This window comes from Hyla sarda, chromosome 4, assembly GCF_029499605.1.
Source record: "Hyla sarda isolate aHylSar1 chromosome 4, aHylSar1.hap1, whole genome shotgun sequence".
Classification (NCBI taxonomy): Eukaryota; Metazoa; Chordata; class Amphibia; order Anura; family Hylidae; genus Hyla; species Hyla sarda.
In genome coordinates this window covers 240,450,736-240,476,267 of record NC_079192.1, presented here as the reverse complement: position 1 = coordinate 240,476,267, position 25,532 = coordinate 240,450,736, and the positions used below count along the sequence as shown (strand labels likewise).

The 25,532-nt window shown below is 40.5% G+C and overlaps 1 protein-coding gene across 10 annotated transcripts in view; it reads right to left on the bottom strand.

The window, feature by feature from the left end:
- Nucleotides 1-2,472: 2,472 nt before the first annotated feature.
- The window catches only part of FAM3C (FAM3 metabolism regulating signaling molecule C), a 58,571-nt gene continuing 35,511 nt past the window's right edge, over nt 2,473-25,532 (bottom strand). For 6 of the 10 annotated variants that reach the window (XM_056573807.1, XM_056573808.1, XM_056573809.1 and 3 more), the window contains exons 3-11: nt 23,538-23,585; nt 20,954-21,058; nt 18,503-18,535; nt 16,428-16,551; nt 16,213-16,271; nt 13,193-13,243; nt 7,385-7,469; nt 4,361-4,487; nt 2,473-3,405 (exon numbers count right to left, since the gene is read on the bottom strand). In XM_056573807.1, the coding sequence (XP_056429782.1) occupies nt 3,313-3,405; nt 4,361-4,487; nt 7,385-7,469; nt 13,193-13,243; nt 16,213-16,271; nt 16,428-16,551; nt 18,503-18,535; nt 20,954-21,058; nt 23,538-23,550 (690 nt within the window). In that variant the 5' untranslated portion in view covers nt 23,551-23,585 and the 3' untranslated portion in view covers nt 2,473-3,312. The remainder of the gene's footprint in view (nt 3,406-4,360; nt 4,488-7,384; nt 7,470-13,192; nt 13,244-16,212; nt 16,272-16,427; nt 16,552-18,502; nt 18,536-20,953; nt 21,059-23,537; nt 23,586-25,532) is intronic. The other 4 variants (XM_056573813.1, XM_056573814.1, XM_056573815.1 and 1 more) reach the window with 1 other exon arrangement.

The window sequence follows — 25,532 nt, the reverse complement described above, 5'->3', positions numbered from 1 at the left end:
GGACTAGTATAGGGAGTGACAGGCTCCCGGTCCCGGCCCCCCTGCACCCTTCCCTGAGTCTTTGAAGGATAGGGTTTGATAGATACATATTGTGTATACTTACCTTTTAAATCGGTTCATCTACCTGTTGTATCATTTCATTTTTATATATCAACCCTGTAGTGGTTGATGCGATCTGTGTTATGTGCTTGATCAGACGTATCTAGAATTATTGTGATGTTTCTTCGCCCTATCATATTAATTATCGTGTCGGATTATAATTTGCATTTAGTGGTACCCCTTGTTTTATGGGCTTGTAATATAAGTTATATTTTACCTAGTCTATTTTTCTGTGATTAAACTTTTTGGTTTAATCACATTTGCCTCTTAGCCCTTGATAAAGCCACAGCCTGTGGCGAAACGTCGGGCGGGCGGGCAATGTGTTAGATTTTTAATTGTCTCACACTATAGACTGCGGACTGCAGCCACAGTCTATTTTTTCAATTCACTTCTATAGCATGCAGTGTCATGCCAATCAATGCACTATGGATCAATATGTGTGAGGTTATTTTAATCTTGGCTCATTAAACGTTAAGTTTTATATTGGGTGGGAAATTTAGGGTCTTAGTGACCGCTTAGCGGTCAAATGTTAATAATATTGGATTTACCCTCCACTCATAGGTCCCTCTTGCTGCATTAAACTTTTTGGTAAAGCACATCATTCTACTGTTTACCAAAAACAGAATGAGGCCTACAAATAAAAGAACACAGTACCTACAGTGAAATATGGTGGAGGTTTAATGATGTTTTTGGGTTGTTTTGCTGCCTCTGGCACTGGGTGCCTTGAATGTGTACAAGGCATCATGAATTCTGAGGATTACCAACAGATCTTGGGTTGCTCTGTACAGCCCAGTGTCAGAAATCTGTGTTTGCGTCCGAGATCTTTGGTCTTCCAGCAGAACAATCACAGCAAACATACGTCAAAAAGCACCCAGAAATGGAAGGCAACAAAGCTCTGGAGAGTTCTGAAGTGGCCAGCAATGAGTCCAGATCTAAATCCCATTGAACACCTGTGGAGAGATCTTAAAATTGCTGTTGGGAAAAGGCGCCCTTCCAATGAGAGAGCTAGCAACACAGAAATAAAGTCCAGAAACATGCGCACTCACAGGACAGAGGTATCGGCGATCACGTGACCTCTACACAATCTTAGGACGGGTCATGTGAGATGTGTAGTGATGTACTGGTAAGTAATTGTCTGAACAGGATGCCAAGCAATTAAGCCATCATAGAGCTAGTCTATAGATAGCCGGAGGACTGTGTCAGTGACATGACTCGAGAAAGCCAGTTACTGGCGAAACGTTACGTTCCGGAGCTACAGATAGGTCCCCTAGACTGCAGGGATTACCAGCATTTAATGTTTAAATACCGTGATTGCTATTGATCATGGCATTCAACCATTTCAATGACGGACATCGGAGCCAGTTTCCGATGTCAGTCATTACCGGCAGATGTCAGCTGCTGACAGCAGCAAGGATCTGCCGGTTATGGTGCAGACCCAACACGCTGGCCCGCGTCATGCTCCCCTCACACGAACGATGACGTATGGGTAAGTCATAGGTCGGGAGAGGGGTTCATTATTTGTTGCAGGAATTTCTGTTCAAAATGTGGTGTGCGTACATATGAGGTTATGACTCCACCTTTCTCACCTCAAAAGGTTTTATGGATGAGGTTATGAAATTAAATGATAATCTGCTTTATTTCTAGAAAGCCCAGCCCTATATGCTGGGTCATGTATTGCAGCTTTGTTTGCCATGTGTGGGTCCAAAATGATGGCAAAAGTAAAGTAAATCTTTGTATCCTCTGCTTAGGTGTAGCACAATAAAAAAAGGTGTGTAATTCCAGCCTAAAGGGGCATTCCAGTGAAAAACAAATGTTTTCAAATCAACTGGTGCCAGAAAGTTAAACAGATTTGCAAATCACTTCTATTTAAAAATCTTAATCCTTCCAGTACTTATCAGCTGCTGTATACGACAGAGAAAGTTGTGTAGTTATTTCCAGTCAGACTACAATGTTCTCTGCTGCCACCTCTGTCCGCGTCAGGAACTGTCCATTGCATAAGCAAATCCCCATAACAAACCTTTCCTGCTCTGGACAGTTCCTGACATGGACAAAGGTGGCAGCAGAGAGCACTGTGGTCAGACTGGAAAGAACTAAACTTCCTCTGCAGCACACAGCAGCTGATAAGTACTGAAAGGGTTAAGATCTTTAAATAGTAATTTACAAATCTGTATACCTTTCTGGCAACAGGTGATTTGAAATGTTTATTACAGTGGTGTAAAAGGTCTATGGAAATGTGTTAGCTTGCTGGTTTTCAATCATAAGAAATTATGCATTATGGTCACATTAACAGTCCATATACTAGTGCAGATTTCTCACTCTCATAGATGTAAAAGATTTTAAAGATTTAACAAAACTCATTGGTACAGCATGGAATGTTTTTGTTTGTTTATTCTAAAAATATGAAATTTTTTTTAGACTTGCACATCAACATTGAAATTTACCACTGACAAAACACGTAGAATGACATTTCCTAATTGTTCTAGAACAATTGTCTGATGTAAAAAAAAAAAAAAAAAAACTATGATGACACAGATGTAAAATGAATGACCATCAAATACTGTACATACAGAGCCATTCTCGTATTATACCAAGAGTAACGCTCCAATGCTTTGACAATGCACAGTATGTACGGATTGCTGCCTGTTTACTGGAAAATAGTCCTGAAAATACCAAAAAGCATTGGTTACTAGAAATTCCATAAGTAGACTGATCCTCTATAGACAACAAAAGGGAAAACATACAAACATTTGTTAAAATCCTAATAGAAAAAAAAAGGACAATGCAGACTAATCGGTGACAACAATGGTGCAAAACATTATCCCAGATTTTAAAAAACTCTGTCCATAGATGTAGAGCCATAAGAGTTCCTCTTGAAAAATCTTTGGTGGAATAAAGAAAGTACAACAGAAAAAAAAGCTATTTTCTTGAACAAAAGACATGAAAACATCACATTAGTGCAGATCTCCACATCCTATTCCAGTAGGTCTTATTACCTCATCGTAGTCCCAACATGGGTTCGACAATATTCATTATATGCGCTATCAACCTACTCTTTTTACAAAAAGATTCCCCTTTGTATAAGCAATAAATAAATGTTTATGTTGGATCAAGCTCATGGCTACAATGATGGATGAAACTGTTCAATATTATTTTGTTGGCTGTTGTAAAAGGCATTCTTATCCAAGTCCATTGAGGAGCTGTTGCTTAACCAATTCAATCATTCTGCTTCTGCGGAATGCATCCTTCCATTTCCACCACCTCAGGCCACCCTTCATACTTATTTGTATCTTTGTTGTTCTTTATATGCTGCAGGCAAAGAATGGAAAGCACATGCATAATACAATTATCTACAAAATAATATGCAGTCATTACACTTACTGACATAACATAACTTAATGCACAGCTATTCACTACTTTAAAATCAGTACAGAGGCACCACTGGCAGCAACTGGAGAATGTATGAATAGGTCTCCAGATCACTTCTGTACAAATGAAAAAAAAATTGCCTTTTGTGAACTTCAGGATATTAACATTGACTTTCAGTGTGCCTGTCAGATTAACAAAAACAATGCTCCAGGCTTACTCTTTAACAGATTATGTCTGTGTACTTTAATCCTGTTTTTCATGCTTTAATGGCTTATAATTTCCTTGTTTATGTTGCTCACACTGCATGCATTTTACTAAAGAGGGGGGTGTTCCCTTGCTTGCCCTCACATCTCATGTGGGGACTTCCTTCCTCACTCCTCAGAGCTGACATCTGGTTGCTCTGTGCAATAAGGCTCTGCAACATGCCCCCCGGCTCACACAGCAGGCTGATTGAGATGCAAGGAGCCTGCACAGAGCCCTGCTTGTCCTGCCCACAATTCCTGGTTTTTGTCTTTGTACTGACACACACGGGCAAGAGCTGCAGAGGCGAGACAGTGTTCTTAACACACGGGGTTCTGCAACTGATCAGTAGTACAGAGCATTTTTGACCCAAAAGTAAATACATTTTTAACCAATGTATTTTACACACATACATATGTTTTTATCTACACAAGATAAGGTTTTTGCAAATGACAGTGCCCATTTACGTTATCCTTGTGTAGTCTTTGCATCATGTATGAGATTGCATACTGCAGGAGGTTTTTTTTTCCCTCCAGGATCTCTGCAGATTTTGCTGCATTTGTAACTCTCTACCATCATGAGCCACAATTCTTTATGGCTGGGATCATATCTTGAATTACATCGCCATAATTTACATATGCTACTCCTCGCTTACCTGCTCAAATGGACTTTTTGTCTTTATGCCTTTTCCACCAACAAAGACCCAGTTGTCTCTGAAGCTTAAAGAGTTGATGACTGTACTTCCCAGGTCAGAAATCAGTTTTCGTGCTTCGTCATTTAATCTGTAATGTGTGAACAATAAGATTATAATATGGAAAGTTGATTCTGGGACTATTAATTTAATAATTTTTTTATTCAGTATTTATATTGCACCTACTGTGTAATAGGAATGTATTACCTTTATTTTTATTTATCAAGTAAAAATGTCAAGGCCACCCCCCCTCTCCATCTGGAAGGGAAAACATGTTTTACCCCTAACACTATCAGAAACTTGCCCAATAGTGTAGAACTGTTTAATATGCTCCCATAGGATCTGATAATAGCATAAACCACAAGTTATCCATATTTATATACAGTGGTCCCTCAACATACGATGGTAATTCATTCCAAATGAACCATTGTTAGTTTAAACCATCGTATGTTGAGGGATCCATGCAATGTAAAAGTATATGAAGTTATACTCCCCTGTCCCAGCCGCTCCGGACCGTCACCGCTGCCCTGGATGTCGCCCTCCCTCGCTGTTGCCACATCCCCGCTGCTCCGGACCGTCTCTGCTGGCCGGGATCATTGCTCTTCATCGCTGTCATCACGTCGCTGCGCACGCCGCTCCTATTGGATGATGGGACGGCGTGTGCGGCGACATGACGACGAAGGAGAGCGATGGCGATGCAGGGGAGCCAGAAGAGGACGGTCCGAAATGTCGGGGACAGGTGAGTGATAGTCACCGGACCACACGGGGCACCTTAAACAGCTATCCGGCGGCAGCTGAAGCATTCTGCGCTGTTGGATATGCGATGGCCCCGACATACAAAAGCATCGTATGTTGATGCTGCCTTCAACATGCGATGGCCTCTGAGAGGCCATCGTTTGTTGAAATTATCATATGTCGGGGGATCACTGTACACCTACAGAAAATGTCGCAAATTTATCACAATTTTTCTGATCTGTTAAGATTAAGTAGTATTAGGCCAAGGAAATCTGGGTAAACACAGTTTTAAAATTTATAAAGGGGTATTCCCACCATAGACATCTTATCCCCTATCCATTGTCTGATCGCAATGCTCCTGCCTCTGGGTACTCCCGCGATCTCTGTGCAGCACCAGCACTCTGTGCCGGGTGCTGTTCCAGGAGCTTTGTTTCCAGGACCGGAGACTGGGCGGCCATCATGCCCCCTCCGATACACATGAATGGAGGGGTGTGGTGTGACATCACATCTCCAGTCCTGGAAACCCAGCGCTTCTGAGACTGGAGCAGCACCCGGCGCAGAATGCCAAATGCTGCACAGAGATTGCGGGGGAACAAAATCATCCAATGCTTACGTAAACCATAACTGTCTACAATACTTAACTGGCAGAACAATCTGTCGCAGTAATAATTGCAACTAAAAATGCATACAACCGTTTGCCACAAGCAGAACCTGTTGAATGTAGCATTCATTTGCCCTATAGAAAGCTATTTTAGTATATATTTATGGATATGAGGAGTGGTTGGGGTGTGTGAAAAGAGCCTAATACAGCTGTCAGACAATTGAACCCTTTAAAATTACAGTTTTTTTTCTGCAGTTAAAGGGAACCTGTCATGGCATTTTACCCCTATAATCATTAGCAGCAGGTCCTAGAGCAATGAAGTATTACACTGCCATGCTTCTATGTCCGTTAATAATGCCAGTAATCTACATAAAACTGTTTAAAAATGTCCAGCACTATAAGCAAATTCCTAGCAAGTAGTCCCCAGACGGTGCAGCAATTAGAAGTAGTCACCGCACCCTGGGCTGTAATCATGCATCTGTTACTAATAAAATGTGGTCTAATTGTGTTGGTCTATTATTGTGACCTTGATAATGAACAAACAGGTGTACGTTTTATGTCTTCCACTGAACATTGACTAAATTTTCACAGTGAAGAGAGAAAAACTAAGCAACATCTGTGTTCTCCAAGAGCTTTAAAGGTGTTAAAGGAGTTTTCTGAGCAGAAAGATATTTTTATTAATTTATTTAAAAAGAAGAAAATCCTGCCCTGATCCCACACCACTTCAGAGGACATCCTGTTTGTGCAGGATATGCTGTCTCAGCTAATTACCATATCCGGATGCTATGGCATGACCTTAGGAACCAAAAAAAGGAACCAGTCAGCAGCTTTTTCAAAGTGAAGCTGCTGGCAGTGTGATGTTGGGCTTTTAATACCAATTTTATAACGAGACAGGAGACTCACATTATGCTAAATTCTCTCTTTACTGAACTGATAGCAGTAAACAGAGTTAATAAACTGTTTCTCTTTGCAAGCTTGTCTAATATATTTTTATAGTTCGGATATTTACGCACGTGGGAAAAGGGGGGTGACTCACACTTCTTAGGGAAGGGGTTAAATCACATTTATTAACACTTTATTTTTTGCAATGTTATAGCCCCCATAGGGGACTATAACATTGCACACACTGATTTTCTACACGGATCACTGCCATGCAATAGCAGTCTATGACTTGCATCGAGGGGGCAGAGCGTGACGTCACACGGGGGTGGAGGTGGTTGTATTAGGGCCGTATAAGATGTATTAGGGCTGGAATACCCCTTTAAATGACATCACAACACCAGCAGCTTCACTTTGAAAAGCTGCTGACAGGTTCCCTTGAAAACAGCTGTATGTGCAAGGCATTTATTGATAATTTTGCAGGGAGAAATGGGCCATAACTGTGCAAATCTTATTTGTAGTAACAGGAAATATTTGGTAATGTTGCTGCTGCTAAGAGACCTACAGGTTAATAAATGCAATGGTTAACTCATTTATTTCCTCTGCACTGTGGATGTTTGGTCAGTGTGATAAATACAAGAAATGAAAAGTACAATAACTGTTTGTTACTAAAGTTCCAGTAATAGAAAGATACAATCAGATCAATTGCACCATTTATTCTCTGGTGCACATGTACACAAGCAAACACAAAACCCTTCAATATTGACACTTACTTTGTTGCACCATCATCATAGGTTGCCATACAAACTATTGTTCCATCTGGAATCTTCTTAATAAAATCAATAAAGGGGGCTACATCTAGAAATGGTATAATTGAAAAAAAAATTATGTTTTATCAAGAGCTCATTTAATTAATTTTTTTATATATAAGAGATGACATTCATAACCTTAACCCCTTAAGGACCGGGGTTTTTTCCGTTTCTGCACTTTCGTTTTTTGCTCCTTGCATTTAAAAAATCATAACTCTTTCAATTTTGCACCTAAAAATCCATATGATTGCCAATTCTACTTTGTAATGACGTCAGTCATTTTGGCCAAAAATCTACGGCGAAACGGAAAATAAAAAATCATTGTGAGACAAAATTGGAAAAAAAAACAAAACGCTGTTTTGTAACTTTTGGGGGCTTCCGTTTCTACATAGTACATTTTTCGGTAAAAATGACACATTATTCTGTAGGTTCATACGATTAAAATGATACCCTACTTATATAGGTTTGATTTTGTCGGACTTCTAGAAAAAAAACATAACATCATGCAGGAAAATTAATACATTTAAAATTGTCATCTTCTGACCCCTATAACTTTTATTTTTCCGTGTATGGGGCAGTATGAGGGCTCATTTTTTGCGCCGTGATCTGATGTTTTTAACGGTACCATTTTTGCATTGATCGGACTTATTGATAGCTTTTTATTCATTTTTTCATGATCTAAAAAGTGACCAAAAATGCACAATTTTGGACTTTGGAATTTTTTTTGCGCGCACGCCATTGACCGTGCGTTTTAATTAATTCTATATTTTCATAATTCGGACATTTCCGCACGTGTCGATACCACATATATTTATTTTTATTTACACAGTTTTTTTTTTTTATGGGAAAACGGGGGGGAGGGGGGGGTGATTCAAACTTTTAATAGGGGAGGGGTTAAATGATCCTTATTCACTTTTTTTTTTGCAGTGTTATAGCTCCCATAGGGACCTATAACACTGCACACACTGATCTTTTACATTGATCGCTGGTTTCTCATAAGAAACCAGTGATCGATGATTCTGCCGCTTGACTGCTCATGCCTGGATCTCAGGCACTGAGCAGTCATTCGGCGATCGGACAGCGAAGAGGCAGATAGGGACCCTCCGGCTGTCCTGTAAGCTGTTCGGGATGCCACGATTTCGCCGCGGCTATCCCGAACAGCCCACTGAGCTAACCGGCAATTTTTACTTTCACTTTTAGCTGCGTGGCTCAGCGGCGCAGCTATTAGCGGCGGGTCCCGGCTTTACTATGACGCCGGGCCTGCCGTGATATGACCGTGGGACCCCGTGTTATATCACAGGAGCGGGACCAAGGACGTACTCATTCGTCCTTGGTCCTCCAGGGGTTATCCAGGAAAAAAAACTTTTTTTTTTTTTATATATCAACTGGCTCCAGAAGGTTAAACAGATTTGTAAATTACTTCTATTAAAAAATCTTAATCCTTTCAGTACTTATGAGCTTCTGAAGTTAAGGTTGTTCTTTTCTGTCTAAGTCCTCTCTGATGACACCTGTTAAGAAGAAAATCCCCATAGCAAACCTCTTCTAAACTGGGTGTTTCCCGAGACAGGTGTTATCAGAGAGCACTTAGACAAAAGAACAACCTTAACTTCAGAAGCTCATAAGTACTGTAAGGATTAAGATTTTTTAATAGAAGTAATTTACAAATCTGTTTAACCTTCTGGAGCCAGTTGATATATATAAAAAAGTTTTTTCCTGGAATACCCCTTTAACCCCTTAAGGACTCAGGGTTTTTCCGTTTTTGCACTTTCGTTTTTTCCTCCTTACCTTTTAAAAATCATAACCCTTTCAATTTTCCACCTAAAAATCCCTATTATGGCTTATTTTTTGCGTCGCCAATTCTACTTTGCAGTGACATTAGTCATTTTACCCAAAAATGCACGGCGAAACGGAAAAAAAAATCATTGTGCGACAAAATCGAAAAAAAAACGCCATTTTGTAAATTTTGGGGGCTTTCGTTTCTACGCAGTGCATATTTCGGTAAAAATTACACCTTATCATTATTCTGTAGGTCCATACGGTTAAAATGATACCCTACTTATATAGGTTTGATTTTGTCGGACTTCTGGAAAAAATCATAACTACATGCAGGAAAATTTATACGTTTAAAAATGTCATCTTCTGACCCCTATAACTTTTTTATTTTTCCACGTATGGGGTGGTATGAGGACTCATTTTTTGCGCCGTGATCTGAAGTTTTTATCGGTATGATTTTTGTTTTGATCGGACTTTTTGATCACTTTTTATTCATTTTTTAATGATATAAAAAGTGACCAAAATACGCTTTTTTGGACTTTGGAATTTTTTTGCGCGTACGCCATTGACCGTACGGCTTAATTAATGATATATTTTTATAGTTCGGACATTTACGCACGCGGCGATACCACATATGTTTATTTTTTATTTTTTTTACACTGTTTTATTTTTTTTATGGGAAAAGGGGGGTGATTCAAACTTTTATTAGGGAAGGGGTTAAATGACCTTTATTAACACTTTTTTTTTACATTTTTTTTGCAGTGTTATAGGTCCCATAGGGACCTATAACACTGCACACACTGATCTCTAATGCTGATCACTGGCGTGCATTAACACGCCTGTGATCAGCATTATCGGCGCTTGACTGCTCCTGCCTGGATCTCAGGCACGGAGCAGTCATTCGTCGATCGGACACCGGGGAGGCAGGTAAGAGCCCTCCCGGTGTCCGATCAGCTGTTCGGGACGCCGCGATTTCACCGCGGCGGTCCCGAACAGCCCGACTGAGCAGCCGGGTCACTTTCACTTTCACTTTAGAAGCGGCGGTCAGCTTTGACCGCCGCTTCTAAAGGGTTAATACCGCACATCGCCGCGATCGGCGATGTGTGGTATTAGCCGCGGGTCCCGGCCGTTGATTACCGCCGGGACCGACGCGATATGATGCGGGATCGCGGCGCGATCCCGCTTCATATCGCGGGAGCCGGCGCAGGACGTAAATATACGTCCTGCGTCGTTAACCCCTTAAGGACGCAGGACGTAAATGTACGTCCTGGTGAGGTGGTACTTAACGCACCAGGACGTACATTTACGTCCTAAGCATAACCGCGGGCATCGGAGCGATGCCCGTGTCATGCGCGGCTGATCCCGGCTGCTGATCGCAGCCAGGGACCCGCCGGCAATGGCCGACGCCCGCGATCTCGCGGGCGTCCGCCATTAACCCCTCAGGTGCCGGGATCAATACAGATCCCGGCATCTGCGGGAGTTCGCGATTAAAATGAACGATCGGATCGCCCGCAGCGCTGCTGCGGGGATCCGATCATTCATAACGCCGCACGGAGGTCCCCTCACCTTCCTCCGTGCGGCTCCCGGCGTCTCCTGCTCTGGTCTGTGATCGAGCAGACCAGAGCAGGAGATGACCGATAATACTGATCTGTTCTATGTCCTATACATAGAACAGATCAGTATTAGCAATCATGGTATTGCTATGAATAGTCCCCTATGGGGACTATTCAAGTGTAAAAAAAAATGTAAAAAAATGTAAAAGTAAAAGTAAAAAAAAAGTGAAAAATCCCCTCCCCCAATAAAAAAGTAAAACGTCCGTTTTTTCCTATTTTACCCCCAAAAAGCGTAAAAAACATTTTTTATAGACATATTTGGTATCGCCGCGTGCGTAAATGTCCGAACTATTAAAATAAAATGTTAATGATCCCGTACGGTGAACGGCGTGAACGAAAAAAAATTAAAAAAGTCCAAAATTCCTACTTTAATACATTTTATTAAAAAAAAAATTATAAAAAATGTATTAAAAGTTTTTTATATACAAATGTGGTATCAAAAAAAAGTACAGATCATGGCGCAAAAAATGAGCCCCCATACCGCCGCTTATACGGAAAAATAAAAAAGTTATAGGTCATCAAAATAAAAGGATTATAAACGTACTAATTTGGTTAAAAAGTTTGTGATTTTTTTTAAGCGTAACAATAATATAAAAGTATATAATAATGGGTATCATTTTAATCGTATTGACCCTCAGAATAAAGAACACATGTCATTTTTACCAGAAATTGTACGGCGTGAAAACAAAACCTTCCAAAATTAGCAAAATTGCGTTTTTCGTTTTAATTTCCCCACAAAAATAGTGTTTTTTGGTTGCGCCATACATTTTATGATATAATGAGTGATGTCATTACAAAGGACAACTGGTCGCGCAAAAAACAAGCCCTCATACTAGTCTGTGGATGAAAATATAAAAGAGTTATGATTTTTAGAAGGCGAGGAGGAAAAAATTAAAACGTAAAAATTAAATTGTCTGAGTCCTTAAGGCCAAAATGGGCTGAGTCCTTAAGGGGTTAAGGGGTTAAAAGGAAATCTGTCAGTAGTATCACTCACACTAAACCTGTCACACAGGCTTGTAGTGTGGGTGATGTTAATTAAAACGGTACTAACATTGTCCAGATTCGCCCAGCCATTCCGCCGCAAATCGCATTTGTCTATTTATGCTAATGAGGGCCTTGGGGCATGGGCGGAGCTCCCAACCGAGCTTGGAGTACGCTGACATCATCTTCGCTGGGCGGCCACTCTATCCGGCTCAACAATATTCATAACCCCCCCCCTCCCTGCTCCTTCGCCCGTGTGTTAGTGTACGGCGCATGCGCCGCTTACTGTGTACTCCCGGAAGCGGCGTCCCCCCCCCCCCCCCCCGGCTTCTTAGTTATCAAAGATTGCTGCGGCAGGGAAGCCGAGGGGAACGCTGCTTAAACCACTGTGTGATTGACACAAAGGTCATCAGCAAAAGAGCCTTTTCTGTGAGACGTCTCAGCGAGCGCACGCTTGTTTGCTCACGATGCCTCCTGATTCAGCACGCGTGGGTGGTGCTAGAAAGTGCTTGCTGAGACATCTCCCCATGTTCCTAGAACAAATTGATGGCAAATTCGCTGAGGACTTGTGTGTCAATCACACAGCTGTTCCAGGTCCAGTGGACCCTGGCCACGTTTATCTGACTGTTTATCTGGACAAAAGCATTGTTTTTAAGGATGATAAAGGCACAGATGAAGCAGCCAAAAGCGGCTTTCACAAACTGGGCATGGTTTTAGGGGGTACAATCTAGTGACAGTTCTGCTTTAACATAAAAACAATTACATGTAGGCAAAGTCAAATATTCACATAACGTGTAATACTGACATAAGAATCGTGTCTTAAGACTACTTTTTGGTAGTTCTTTGAAACCAAATGTATTTTGTAAGAAAAAGGAAGGTTACTGTTTACCCAGTTTTCTTTTTTTTACTGTTGAGGTAAATTTTAGCAAATATTTACATTTTTTAAAGGGGTGGAAAAAGCTTTTTTCAAAACAACTGGTGCCAGAAAATTAAAAGAGATTTGTAAATTTCTTCTATTTAAAAATCTTAATACTTCCAGTACTTAGCTGGTGTATGCTCTCTGCTGACATTTCTGTTCATGTCAGGAACTGTCCGGAACAGGAGAGGTTTGCTATGGGGAATTGCGCCTACTCTGGACAGTTCCTGACATGGACAGAGGTGTCCGCAAAGAGCAGTGTGGTCAGACAGAAAATAAATTCAAAAAGAAAAGAACTTCCTCTGTAGTATACAGCAGCTGATAAGTACTGGAAGGATTAAGATTTTTAACAGAAGTAATTTACAAATGCATTGACCAAAAAAAAAAAATCCATTCTAAAGAATGAATATTCATCTCAACAAATCCTACTGAGATTTTATTAACAAAAAAAAAAAAAAAAAAAAAAAAACCATACCCTACAATGCTTACCTCCACCCCAAAGGTCATAATACTTTGTATCAATGACTTCTCCAGTTTTCCCTAAAAGAAAAAAAAAAGAAAAAGTAATTAAAATTCTTGCATATGCAGAAGGTCATGAAAGTAAACAATGAACATCTTACTATATAAATACATTTAGAAATTTACTGTGTATTGGTTGTGCTCTTAAACTGCAAAAAATATACAGCAAATGGTCAAAAAATACAAAATTGTTTGCACTAAACAGCAAAAGATTTTTATTAGATAAAGGCTTTTAAAAAAAAATAAAATGTAAAAAAAAAACACGGAGTCAGAACTATTTTCACTACTGTCTATACAGGTCATGGTTAGGATTCCTTATACGGAATCTGTCAGCTGCAATTTACATTCAAGCCGCTAACACAGAGAGCTATGTTCACACGGCAGAATTTCCAAGTGGAATCCAGAGGAAATATTCTATGCTAAAATTCCGTAAGAGTCCCATTGTTTTCAATAGGATTCTGTTGCACTGTGCACATGGCGGAATTTCCCGTTTCAACCTCCAAAGATAAAGTGAACATGTCAATTGTTTCTGTGGAATCCACTTGGAAATTCAGAGCAGTCTACGGAGATGGCACATTTCGGAAAGGTCCTTGTGGCAGCATATTCTGCACTTTAACACTAACACAATCTATTGCATAAAGGCACAGACTGATATTCAAATTAATGTAAATGTTTTATTTCCTTTAATCTTTGCTGCTTAGTGCACATAATGAATTTTTGACAACTTGCTGTATATTCTGCCAGCTTCCACTGTCTGCCATGTTAATATAGTGTCAGGGTATCTTTCATATACCTGTCTACGTTTCCATAACATATATAAATGCTTTTACTCTCTGGTCCAAAGTGTCAAATCCTGAATGTTGGAATGGCTCTTTGCTCCCCCCTCCCAGCCCTCTCCTGCTTGATTGGAAACAAAGCTCAGCTTCCAGCTGACTGTCAATCAAGCAGGGACAGGGATGGGAGAGTGAGGAGGCACTTCATGGGCTTTGGAATGGCCCTGACACTTGAAAATGCATTTTTCCACATTTTAGAAGTACAGACAGATTTATGAAAGGTACTATTTGTCTCCTTGCCCTAACAGCTATCTAACAATGTCAGCAGGACTGTGAATTAAAGGAAAATTCTAAACTGTAAACACCACCATCAACAAAGAGGTCCTTATTTTCATGCTTATAATCTGACACTTCTGTGCGTCAGTGATATTTGTTCAGAAGATTTATAGAGGGAAGGATGTATCTGGTACCACCACAATAAAAGAGAAAATGATCAGACAAGAAAAAGCATCTGACCTATGGGATCTGCATTTTCCCTGACTACAGGCACCGTAGTAATAAATGGTCTGGGGACACTATAGACCATTCTTTGTCAGATAATCTGAACCAAATTAGAAAAGTCTGTCAATGTAAATTTTAGCTTTATAAACCAGCTGATGAGGGCATGGATTAAAGAAAATGGCTAGCAGTGACAATATAGTAGATTGTGATCTATTTCCAGTCATCAAAAAGGGAGTATACATCTAATATGAAAAAAATTAATCTTAGTAGAGGGCGTCATTTAGATTTATTCACTAATGTGACAGCACAGCAATGTTTTAGCCCCTCTATTGAGCCTTTCTCAAACATAGTGATACACACTGAATAAAGGGGTTTAAATACCCAGTTAGGGTCACACATGCCATATTTTTCTGCAGCTAATTTTCCTACCCATTGACTATTGGTAGGAAAATATGCAGCAAAATACACTACGCGTGACTCTACCCTCAGTGATTGAGGGCCAATATAGTACAAAATATATAAACCCATATAAATAAATAGTGTACACAGTTCATTCATTTTGTGTATAATAGTTTATTATAGGGATCGACCGATATAGTTTTTTTAGGGCCGATACCGATAATCAGTGCAGGTTAGGGCCGATAGCCGATAACTTATACCGATAATCCGGTATAAGTTGTCGGCTATTTATCCCCCCGTGACACCGCTGCAGATCATTGATTTAAAGCGGGCGCTTTAAATCAATGAACTGCAGCGGCTTTTGTGGTGCCATATACCGCCGCCGCCACCACCCGCTTCTCTCCCCCTGCCTGTCCGGGGGTCCTGAGTCCTATCACCACCCCGGCCCCAATGCCTCCCCCATCCCCGGTTTTATAATTACCTGTTCCCGGGGTCCACTCTACATCTGGCTCCGGTGGCGTCCTCCTGAGCTGTCACTGTGCGCACTGACGGTGATGTCGCGTCACTCGTCATTGCGCACAGCGCAATGCAGGACGCAGCAGGAGCCAGAAGTAGCATGGACCCCGGGAACAGGTAATTCTAAAACCGGGGATGGGGGAGGCATTGGGGCCGGGGCGGTGCGGTGTGCGACGCGGTGGGGGCGGTGCATTATCGGATTATCGGCAAGGTAATCGCGATACCGATAATGCTCAAAATCGTGATTATCGGCCGATAGTATCGGCCAAACCGATAAATCGGTCGATCCTTAGTTTATTACATAATAAAGTGCATATTTCTTATAGCTCTAAAACAAATATGTCTTAGAGCTCTAAAATAGATATGTATAATGCCCACAGCTGTATTCATACACAAATAATTACCAGACAAAAACCATATAAGGGAGAGGAACACCCACCAGATTTGCATTAACAACATGGCGCTGCCAGATAAATCCACTGTGTCTGTGCCAATGTTAGTACCAGCTCCAGATCATAATCATCTGATCAACAGTGATCATGTGACCTGTCTCCATGGGTCATCAGGATGCCCAGAGCTGTCAGCGAGATGGAAGAAGGGCAGACGATCGTAGCTGACTTTTTAGATGCCATTGATAGGCACAACACAAAGGTATTGGTCTTATAGATATGTGTGACCAACAAGTGCTTCAGACTCCAGAAAAACTAGATCTCAGAGTAAAAGACCACACTCCTGATGTACACAACACATTTGTTGCATTAAAAGGAATAAAAAAACATACAAAAAAAAACAAAAACCTACCATTCACCAAAGCAGTGTTAATTCCACGACCAACATTGTTCTTTACACCACTCATCAAACTAGAAAGAAAGAAAAAAATATAAGTACTGTAAAATATTATGTTTTCCTAACCAACATCATGAGGCAACAAGGAACAAAATGTCTAACATATACACTGCTAAACAGAATTATTAAGGATCCATCCAACAAATCCATTTTAATAGAAAGTTCCTTACACAACATCATCCACACAAATCTTTGGCCCAACAACATTAGCTGCTCCACTGGAAATCTTGAAGGCAAAGTGCTTCTCTGGACAAATTTTGGAAATGCCGCATCTGTACCTTGGTGCCTTAGTTGCTGTACACAAAAACATAAAAAGCCCAATTGTGTCAACAATTAACTATTTACTGTATAAGCTATTGATATAACATGTATTAAATAAAAAACTATTAGGGAGCAATAGCTGTATGTGTATGGAGGAAGTCAGATGGGGAAGCATGTAGAGGACTGACTATTTGCTTTAAAACACAATTTATTCCAGAAAAAAAATAAAACCTGAAGTTAAAAAAAAAAAAAAAAAAAAAAAAAAAACTCTAGGTATCTTTTTTTCACTCCGATTATGGTATTCCTCTACAGACCATTTAAGGACAGTTTGTTTTTCATTTTTGCACTTTCGTTTTTTCCACCTACAGACCCATATGAGGGCTTGCGCGCCACCAGTTGTACTTGTAATGACATCAATCATTTCTCCACAAAATTTATGGCAAAACCAGAAAAAAATATATATATTTGTGTGGCAAAATTGAAAAAAACAAAACAAAACTAAATTTTGTAAATTTGGGGGGGGAAGGGCTTCCGATTCTACGCAGGGCAATTTTTGGTAAAAATGACACCTTATCTTTATTCTGTAGGTCCATACGATTACAACAATACCCAAATTAAAAAATTATAGGGGGAGATTTATCAAAACCTGTCCAGAGAAAAGTTGCTGAGTTGCCCATAGCAACCAATCAGATCACTTCTTTCATTTTTAACAAGGTCTCTGCAAAATCAAAGAAGCGATCTGATTGGTTGCTATGGGCAACTCAAAAACGTTTCCTCTGGACAGGTTATGATAAATCTCCCCCATAGACTTTGCGCACCAAAATTAGTATGTTTAAAAATGTCCTCTTCTGATCCCTATAACTTTTTTATTTTTCCACATACGGGACTATGAGGGCTAATTTTTAGCTCTGTGATCTGTAGTATTTATCGGTACTATTTTTGATTTGATTTGACTTTTTGATTGCTTTTTATACTTTTTTTTAGGGTATACAAAGTGACCAAAAATATGCAATTCTGTATTTTTTACGTATACGCCATTGTGGTTTAATTAACATTATATTTTCATAGTTTAGACATTTACACACCAGACGATACCACATATGTTTGTGCTTATTTTTGTTTACATTTTTTTTTTTACGGGAAAAGGGGGCGATTCAAAATGTTATTAGGGAAGGGGTTAAATCACATTTAACAATTTTATTTATTTATTTTTTACACAATTTTTTAGTCCCCATAGGGAACTATTACATGCAATCATTAGACTGCATACACTGTTCAATGCTATGCCATAGCATAGCATTGATCAGTGTTATCAGTACTCCATTGCTCCAGCTTGCTGAGGTTGACTGGAGCCTTGAAGAACCAATCAGATGACGAGGAGGCAGGCAAGGGCCCTCCCGCCGCCCTCTCAGCTGATGGGGACATCACGACTTCACTGCCGCAATCAACTTTGCATGTGGCTTCTATAGAGTTAATGCCAGGCATCAGCCTGATCGCCAGTGTCTGGCATTAGCCATGGGTCCTGGCTGCTGATAGCAGCCGGGACAGAACGGATATGAAGCAAGCTAGTGTGCTAGTCCTGGTGCGTTATTTTCAAATTCTTCAACCAAAAATAAAAAAGTAAAAAAAACAAAAACAAAATGTATTTAAAATATCACACTATTACTCCTAATACTCTTTTATGGAGTTCCAGATTGTGGTTTCCATTAAAGCTGTATGCTGCAATACTTTGCCATCACATCTGACTGAACTGTTGCTGAAGCCTCCAAAAATATTACATTATTTTTTAGATATACATAGATATATATATCTATATATATCTATCTATCTATCTTTATTTTTATTTTATTTTTTAAACAAAAAAAAAGTGTCAAATAGCACATAAGGCTTAATCGTGTTGCCAATGCCACTAAATGCAGTACATAGCATGGTCTTTATACCAGAATGTTTCACTCTTCTTTGTAGGAGTTACATTTTTACTTACTAGGATGTGCAACAATGTCCACTTGTGACCTGGCTGAAAGGAGGAAGAGAATACATTAACTATTAGTGTACAATATACAAATTGCATTTTCTTTTTGGCTTATTTCTCAATTCAGCATAAAAATGCCCATACATACAAGACTGTTTATAGGTATACATGGCTCTTTCTGTGGTATCCACCATGTGTCCAACTAGGATTAAAAGCAGTTATGTTTTATGAAAGCACAGTGGTGAACCTAGGAGTTAAACTCTTAGGGTATATTCACACTAGGGATCGACCGATATCGATAATCGGTGGAGGTTAGGGCCGATAGCCGATAACTCATACAGATATTCCGGTATAAGTTATCGGCTATTTATCCCCCCTGCGACACCACTGCAGATCATAGATTTAAAGCGGGCACTTTAAATCAATGAACTGCAGAGGCTTTTGCGGTGCCATAGGCCGCCTCCGCCACCCGCTTCTCTCCCCCTGCCTGTCCGGGGGTCCTCCTGAGTCCTATCACCGCCACCGCCTTGCTGTGATTGCCGATACCGATAACGCCCAAAATCTTGAATATCAGCCAAACCGATAATCGGTCGATCCCTAGTTCACACTATACAATTAGCGTGGAATTCCGCGGTGTGAACTCGTAACAGTGTGAATGGGTCTTCCGCTGACAAGTTCACATTGCGGAATTTCAGTCTGCTGCTGAAACTGTTCCGAGCAAAGAAAGAACATGTTCTTTCTTTGCGTGGAAGTCCGCGAGCACTGCATAGCCGTCAAAGTATTTCGGCAACGGCCACCAGATGGGCGTTCAAGTTACGTAGTCTGAACATACCCTTTTCCGACCTCAGTGGTTCTTTGGATGGCACAATTCCCTTCTTTGAATTTAAAAGAAGCAGAATAGTTTTTTTTTTGCCCATATCAAGCACACTCACTATCACAAGTCCTACAGTGGCATCTGTTTCAGTCCAGCATAGCTGCATCCATACAGTTTGTAATTTTAATTGGGCCATGTGATCATCCCGCTGCCCACAGACTGTGTTAAATGTATCAGGATGTCATCTGATCCAGAACAGACCACTTCCTCTGTGAAGTATAGGATATGATCACTTATCACTATGGAATGAGGATCTAAAGTAGTTACACTTTCCCTGAGGCGGTTTTTATAGGCAGTGGTTTTTCAGTTTTTTTTTGTGAATTTCTGGAAAATGGTGCTATTTTACTGAAAAGTAAAAAAAAAAATAAAAAAAAAAAAAATAAAAAAAATACTGTATTTATCGGCGTATAACACGCATTTAAGCTACAATGTTGTGGCTTAAAGTCTATCTGCATGTTATATGTCGTTAAACTCTCTTTCTGGCACGCAAAAGCCGCTGCGGTTCAACGATTTAATTCAAGTAACTGCAACAGATTCTGCGGGGCCACCGCCGCCCGATTCCCTCCCCATCCCCGGCTTTCATATTTACCTGTCCTGGGTCGCGCTCCTGCATGCTCCAGTACTGGCACATCCTGTGCTGCCACTGTGCACTGACAAGTGACATCCTCAGTGCAATGCCACTCATCAATGTGCAACGCAAAGTGATAGCGAAGGACACCGCCAGAGCCTGCAGGAGCACGCCCCTGGACAGGTAAATATGAAAGCCGGAGATGGAGAGGGAATCTGGCAGCGGTGGGATTCTGGCCCCGAAGATGCCGCTGCAGTTACAAGATTTAAAAGCGTCCGCTTTAATTCATTGAACCACATCGGCTTTTGCGGGGCCAGAGTTTATCAGGGTATACACGCAACCTAATTTTTTTAACGATATTTGGGTAAAAAAATAAATTTAATAAGTTTTTTACCCAAATTTCCTTGGAAAAATGAGGGTGCGTGTTATAGGCCAGTGTGTGGTATACCCCGATAAATACGTTGTTTTTTGTTTCTTTTATTGTGATTTTGAAAGATCAATGCAAAAAATAAAAATAACATTTTTTTAAAACACTATGTAAAAGCACTAAAATGTAACATGAGATTATAGCCTGAAGACTAATTCTTAAAAAAAAAAAAAAAAAAAAAAAACACATCTATTTGACATTACCACAATAGGACGTAACGGTACATCCCGACGTATCGGTACGTCCCGAGTCCTTTCCCTTTCTATAACGCGGTGCCGCGCGCTATTAGCCACGGGTCCCGGCCGTTAGAGGCCGGGCCCGACCCGCTATGACACGGAGCCACGTCGTGGCCCCGCGTTATAGAAAGGGAAAGGACTCAGGATTTACCGGTACGTCCTTGGTCCTTAAGGGGTTAACTGCAAATTAGATTAAACAATATAGATAGAAAAGAAAATTTATATTTTTAAAGCAATTACTGGACAATCACTAAGGAAAGGACAGAAATGTCAGAGCTGAAAGAGATAACATACAGGAGTCATGAAACAAGCTGGTTAAAGATGTACCAGATATGATAAGTTGACAAGTATAACTCACCCAAAAATTTTCCTAAGTTAGTATCCATCTTTATTTCAAATACTTGAGAAATTATGTAAAAGGTCAATAAAAACGCTGCCACCGCCACAACATACTTTACTGCACCTAAGAGAAATACAAAAACCATGTTTAATGGAATACAACCAGGATTTTATCACTTTAGAGGGATCATGAGTAGAAGTTTGATACACATGCTTTTTGAGGGTATGACCAACAGAATCTGTCAGCTCTATATCATACACAAGTGTCAAGGAGGTGTTGCCACAGTGCAACATGCAATCCTTCTCCCTCCCTGTCCTATATGATTTATCTACAGGGTATGTCAATCAGTCAAGGCGGAAAGGGTGGGGGAGGGAGAAGGCATGCTGTGGCTTGGCAACACTTCCTTGACACTTGTGCACGATATAAGAACTGACAGATTCCGCTTACCGGTAATATTTTTTTGATAAACTGTGGGCAGCAGTGGCTTAGTAGATAGCACTGTTGTCACGCACCACTGAGGTCCTAGGTTCAAATGTGGTTTCTACCCACACAACAACATACTGAGCTGTAGCTAGGCAGCAGTGCGCCATTTACTGATCTGACCCCAGCATATGTTTTCTTCTTTGTGTGGACTACTATTGCTTTTTATCTAATTGAGATATTTTACCAAACCTTTATTACTTCGCTTTAATAAAGATATATAGGGGAGATTAATTAAAACCTGTCCAGAGGAAAAGTTGCTGAGTTGCCCATAGCAACCAATCAGATTACTTATTTTTTAGAGGCCTTTTAAAAAATGAAAGAAGCGATCTGATTGGTTTCTATGGGCAACTCCGCAACTTTTCCTCTAGACAGGTTTTGATAAATCTCCCCCCTAGGCCCCGATTTGCAGAACCATAGCAACCAATCACAGAGCTCGTTAGCACAGGAAAGCTGAGCTGTGATAGGTTTTGTGGAAAAATCTCTCACACAGTTTAAATCTGGGCCATTTATTTTATTTATATGGTCCCTTATGCACTGTATTTCCTAATAGGTGCTATATTAGACTTTTACACTGGACTTTTTAGGTCTCTAGCAGCAATTGTTTAAAGAAAGCATTTGGTTCCAACCCCTCCACCTTATCGAGGACACCAATCACACATTATTGAGCCGATTTTCAAGGTCATCAGTTTTTAATAGAAATGCAGCCACTGAGAAAAGGAGTCTTCCACATCACTTTCTGTAGGTCACATTAAATAAGGGAGATCTTCCCACTTAGCTAGTGAGTTAAGAAAGAGAAGCACTGCACCAAGTGACCGCTGTAAAAATATCCACAACGGAGGGCTTTTTCTGTTTGGCATCTGTATGCAGGGGCGCGTCCGCCAACTCTGTGCTGTGATCCACAGACTCAGTCTTATCCTCCCCCTCAGACCCAAAAGGTAGCATGGCATAACTAGGTCCCCGAGAAGGGCTTTGTGGTAGTTCAGGGATGGCTGGAGTACATTTGAGTGGCGTTGCAAGAGCACCTTGGGCATCATGGACATATTTCTGCATCTTTTTAGCTGCTTTCACACAGATCTCACCGGCCTCCAGTTCCCTGTGAATGTAAAGGTCCAACAGGATAAACCATCTCCAAATCGGCACCTACGTGGCTCAGTTCCTTAGTGTGGGTCATACATATGGGGTATAGGGTACAGTGTGGTAGAGCAATTGATTAATTAGCATTGTTAAAGACAAAGTCCTGGTAATGGAATAGTGCATAGGAAGAATAAAGTGTCAGGATGAGTACACTAGGGAGCGTCACAATAAGAAGGATTACATCAAAATACGAAAGTCGGTAGAGAAGACACTTATGGTAGCTGTAAGGCTGTAGCGGAGAGGCTGTAAATGTTCCCATCAGATATGGAACTAATGTAGTGTCTTAGACAGTATACTACAGAGCAAGCCACTTTATCGGCTAAAGTCTCCCTCTGTACAAAACGCACAGATTGAGTATTATAGGAATGATACCAAATTTGGGCACTAGATGGCAGCACCAGACTGTAATTGAATAGATGCGGTTAATGGAGGGTTCACAGTTGTATGACGCAGCTAGAAATACATACCTACAAGTCATCTGCTGTTGGAGTCTTTTGGGTCTAAGCATGGTCTAGTCATTTTTCAGACCAGGCAAAAGATTTGCAGCCAGGCAGTGTATGTAGCTAGTGAGCAGAAAAGAACTGAGAGTGTAATCCTCTCTATGCACTGCAGAAACGATGCCTGATGTTATGATGCAGCTCCACTCACCCACACTGCTCTAAGGTACGGCAGGTGGAGACCCGCTGGCGCCCTCTGCCAACAAGAGGCACACAGCTTCAGGCAAGTAACCACTTCTGGGATCCATAGTTGAGGAAAAGCTGGTGGGCCATGGAGGATATGGTGGCCAAACCAAGAACCAGACCCCTGTACCAAGAACCGGACAATAATGTACTCCAGATGGATGATTTTAGGGAGCGACCGGCAGGGGAAAACTGCTGTAACAAGAGCTCCTCAGCCTTGTATCCTCTCAGCACTAAGAAAGCCATGTCCCACATCATTTGGTGACTTAATGTCATCTGTCCTACATGGCCACAAGTCTACTTACCTGCTACTCTCATGTTTGACAAAGATGATGAAGGTTCTCTGCAACTTTCTGCAACATAAAAAGAGCAAGAAATGAATTATATAGAAACCACAATATATCACTTGTGTTTTACACAAAGCAAAAGCCTCTACACCAAAAACTCATCTTAGTATTGTATGAAGTCATGTAAAGGATTTTTCACTTGCCTACAAAACGTTTAGCTCAGGTACACTTCTTTTAGCGTATGTTGTTGATAGAACCTAGTACTTGACTGCTACATTTACTTTTATTTATGTGTGTGTGTGTGTGTGTGTGTGTGTGTGTGTGTGTGTGTGTGTGTGTGTAGTACAATTACACTGCTATAAACATTGAGGTTTTTTTGCAGAGAAACGTCTGTAGATGGCACTAGGGTGCAATGCTCTGCACATACCCCCATGTGTAAAGCAATGTGCAGAGGTCTAGGTCACTGTGGCAATGTGGCAGCATGAGCCGAGCACATTATACAGCAGCCAACTGACCATGCCCTGATCTCTAGCTGTACCTGTCACCTCCAGCTCTGTCCCCTCTGTAGACCACCACCCATGTGGGTACCAAGCACTGCAAAGCACTTCCAGATTTGTAAATTACTTCTATTAAAAAAATCTTAATCCTTCCAGTACTTATTAGCGGCTGAATACTACAGAGAGCACAGTGCTCTCTGCTGACATCTCTGTCCATTTTAGGAACTGTCCAGAGCAGCATATGTTTGCTATGGAGATTTTCTTCTACTCTGGACAGTTCTTAAAATGGACAGAGATGTCAGCAGAGAGCACTGTGCTCGTGATTCAGCAGAGAGCTCTGTGTTCCAAAAAGAAAATAAATTTTCTCTGTAGTATTCAGCAGCTAATAAGTACTGGAAGGATTAAGATTTTTTAATAGATGGCATTGACAAATCTGTTTAACTTTCTGGCACCAGTTGATTTAAAAAAAAAAAAAAAAAAAGTTTTCCACCAGAGTACCCCTTTAACCCCTTAAGGACCAGGCCATTTTAAACCTTAGGACCAGAGCGTTTTTTTTGAACATCTGACCACTGTCACTTTAAGCATTAATAACTCTAAGACGCTTTTACCTATCATTCTGATTCAGAGATTGTTTTTTTCGTGGCAGATTCTACTTTATGTTATTGGTAAAATTTTGTCGATACTTGCATCATTTCTTAGTGAAAAATTCAAAAATTTGATGAAAAAAATTGAAAATTTTGAATTTTTCTAACTTTGAAGCTCTCTGCTTGTAAGGAAAATGGATATTCCAAATAATTTTTTTTTATTCACATATACAATATGTCCACGATGTTTGAATCATAAAATTTATGAGTTTTTACTTTTGGAAGACACCAGATGGCTTCAAAGATCAGCAGCAATTTTCCAATTTTTCACAAAATTTCCAAAATCACAATTTTTCAGGGACCAGTTCAGGTTTGAAGTGGATTTGAAGGGTCTTCATCTTAGAAATACCCCATAAATGACCCCATTATAAAAACTGCACCCCCCAAAGTATTCAAAATGACATTCAGTCAGCGTTTTAACTCTTTAGGTGTTTCACAGGAATAGCAACAAAGTGAAGGAGAAAATTCACAATCTTCATTTTTTACACTTGCATGTTCTTGTAGACCCAATTTTTGAATGTTTACAAGGGGTAAAAGGAGAAAATGTATACTTATATTTGTAGCCCAATTTCTCTCGAGTAAGCACATACCTCATATGTCTATGTAAATTGTTCGGCGGGCGCAGTAGAGGGCTCAGAAGCGAAGGAGCGACGAGGGGATTTTGGAAAGTACGTTTTTCTGAAATGGTTTTTGGGGGGCATGTTGCATTTAGGAAGCCCCTATGGTGCCAGAACAGGATAAAAAATACCCACATGGCATACCATTTTGGAAACTAGACCCCTTGAGGAACGTAACAAGGAATAAAGTGAGCCTTAATACCCCACAGGGGTTTCACGACTTTTGCATATGTAAAAAACTGTTAAAGAAATTTC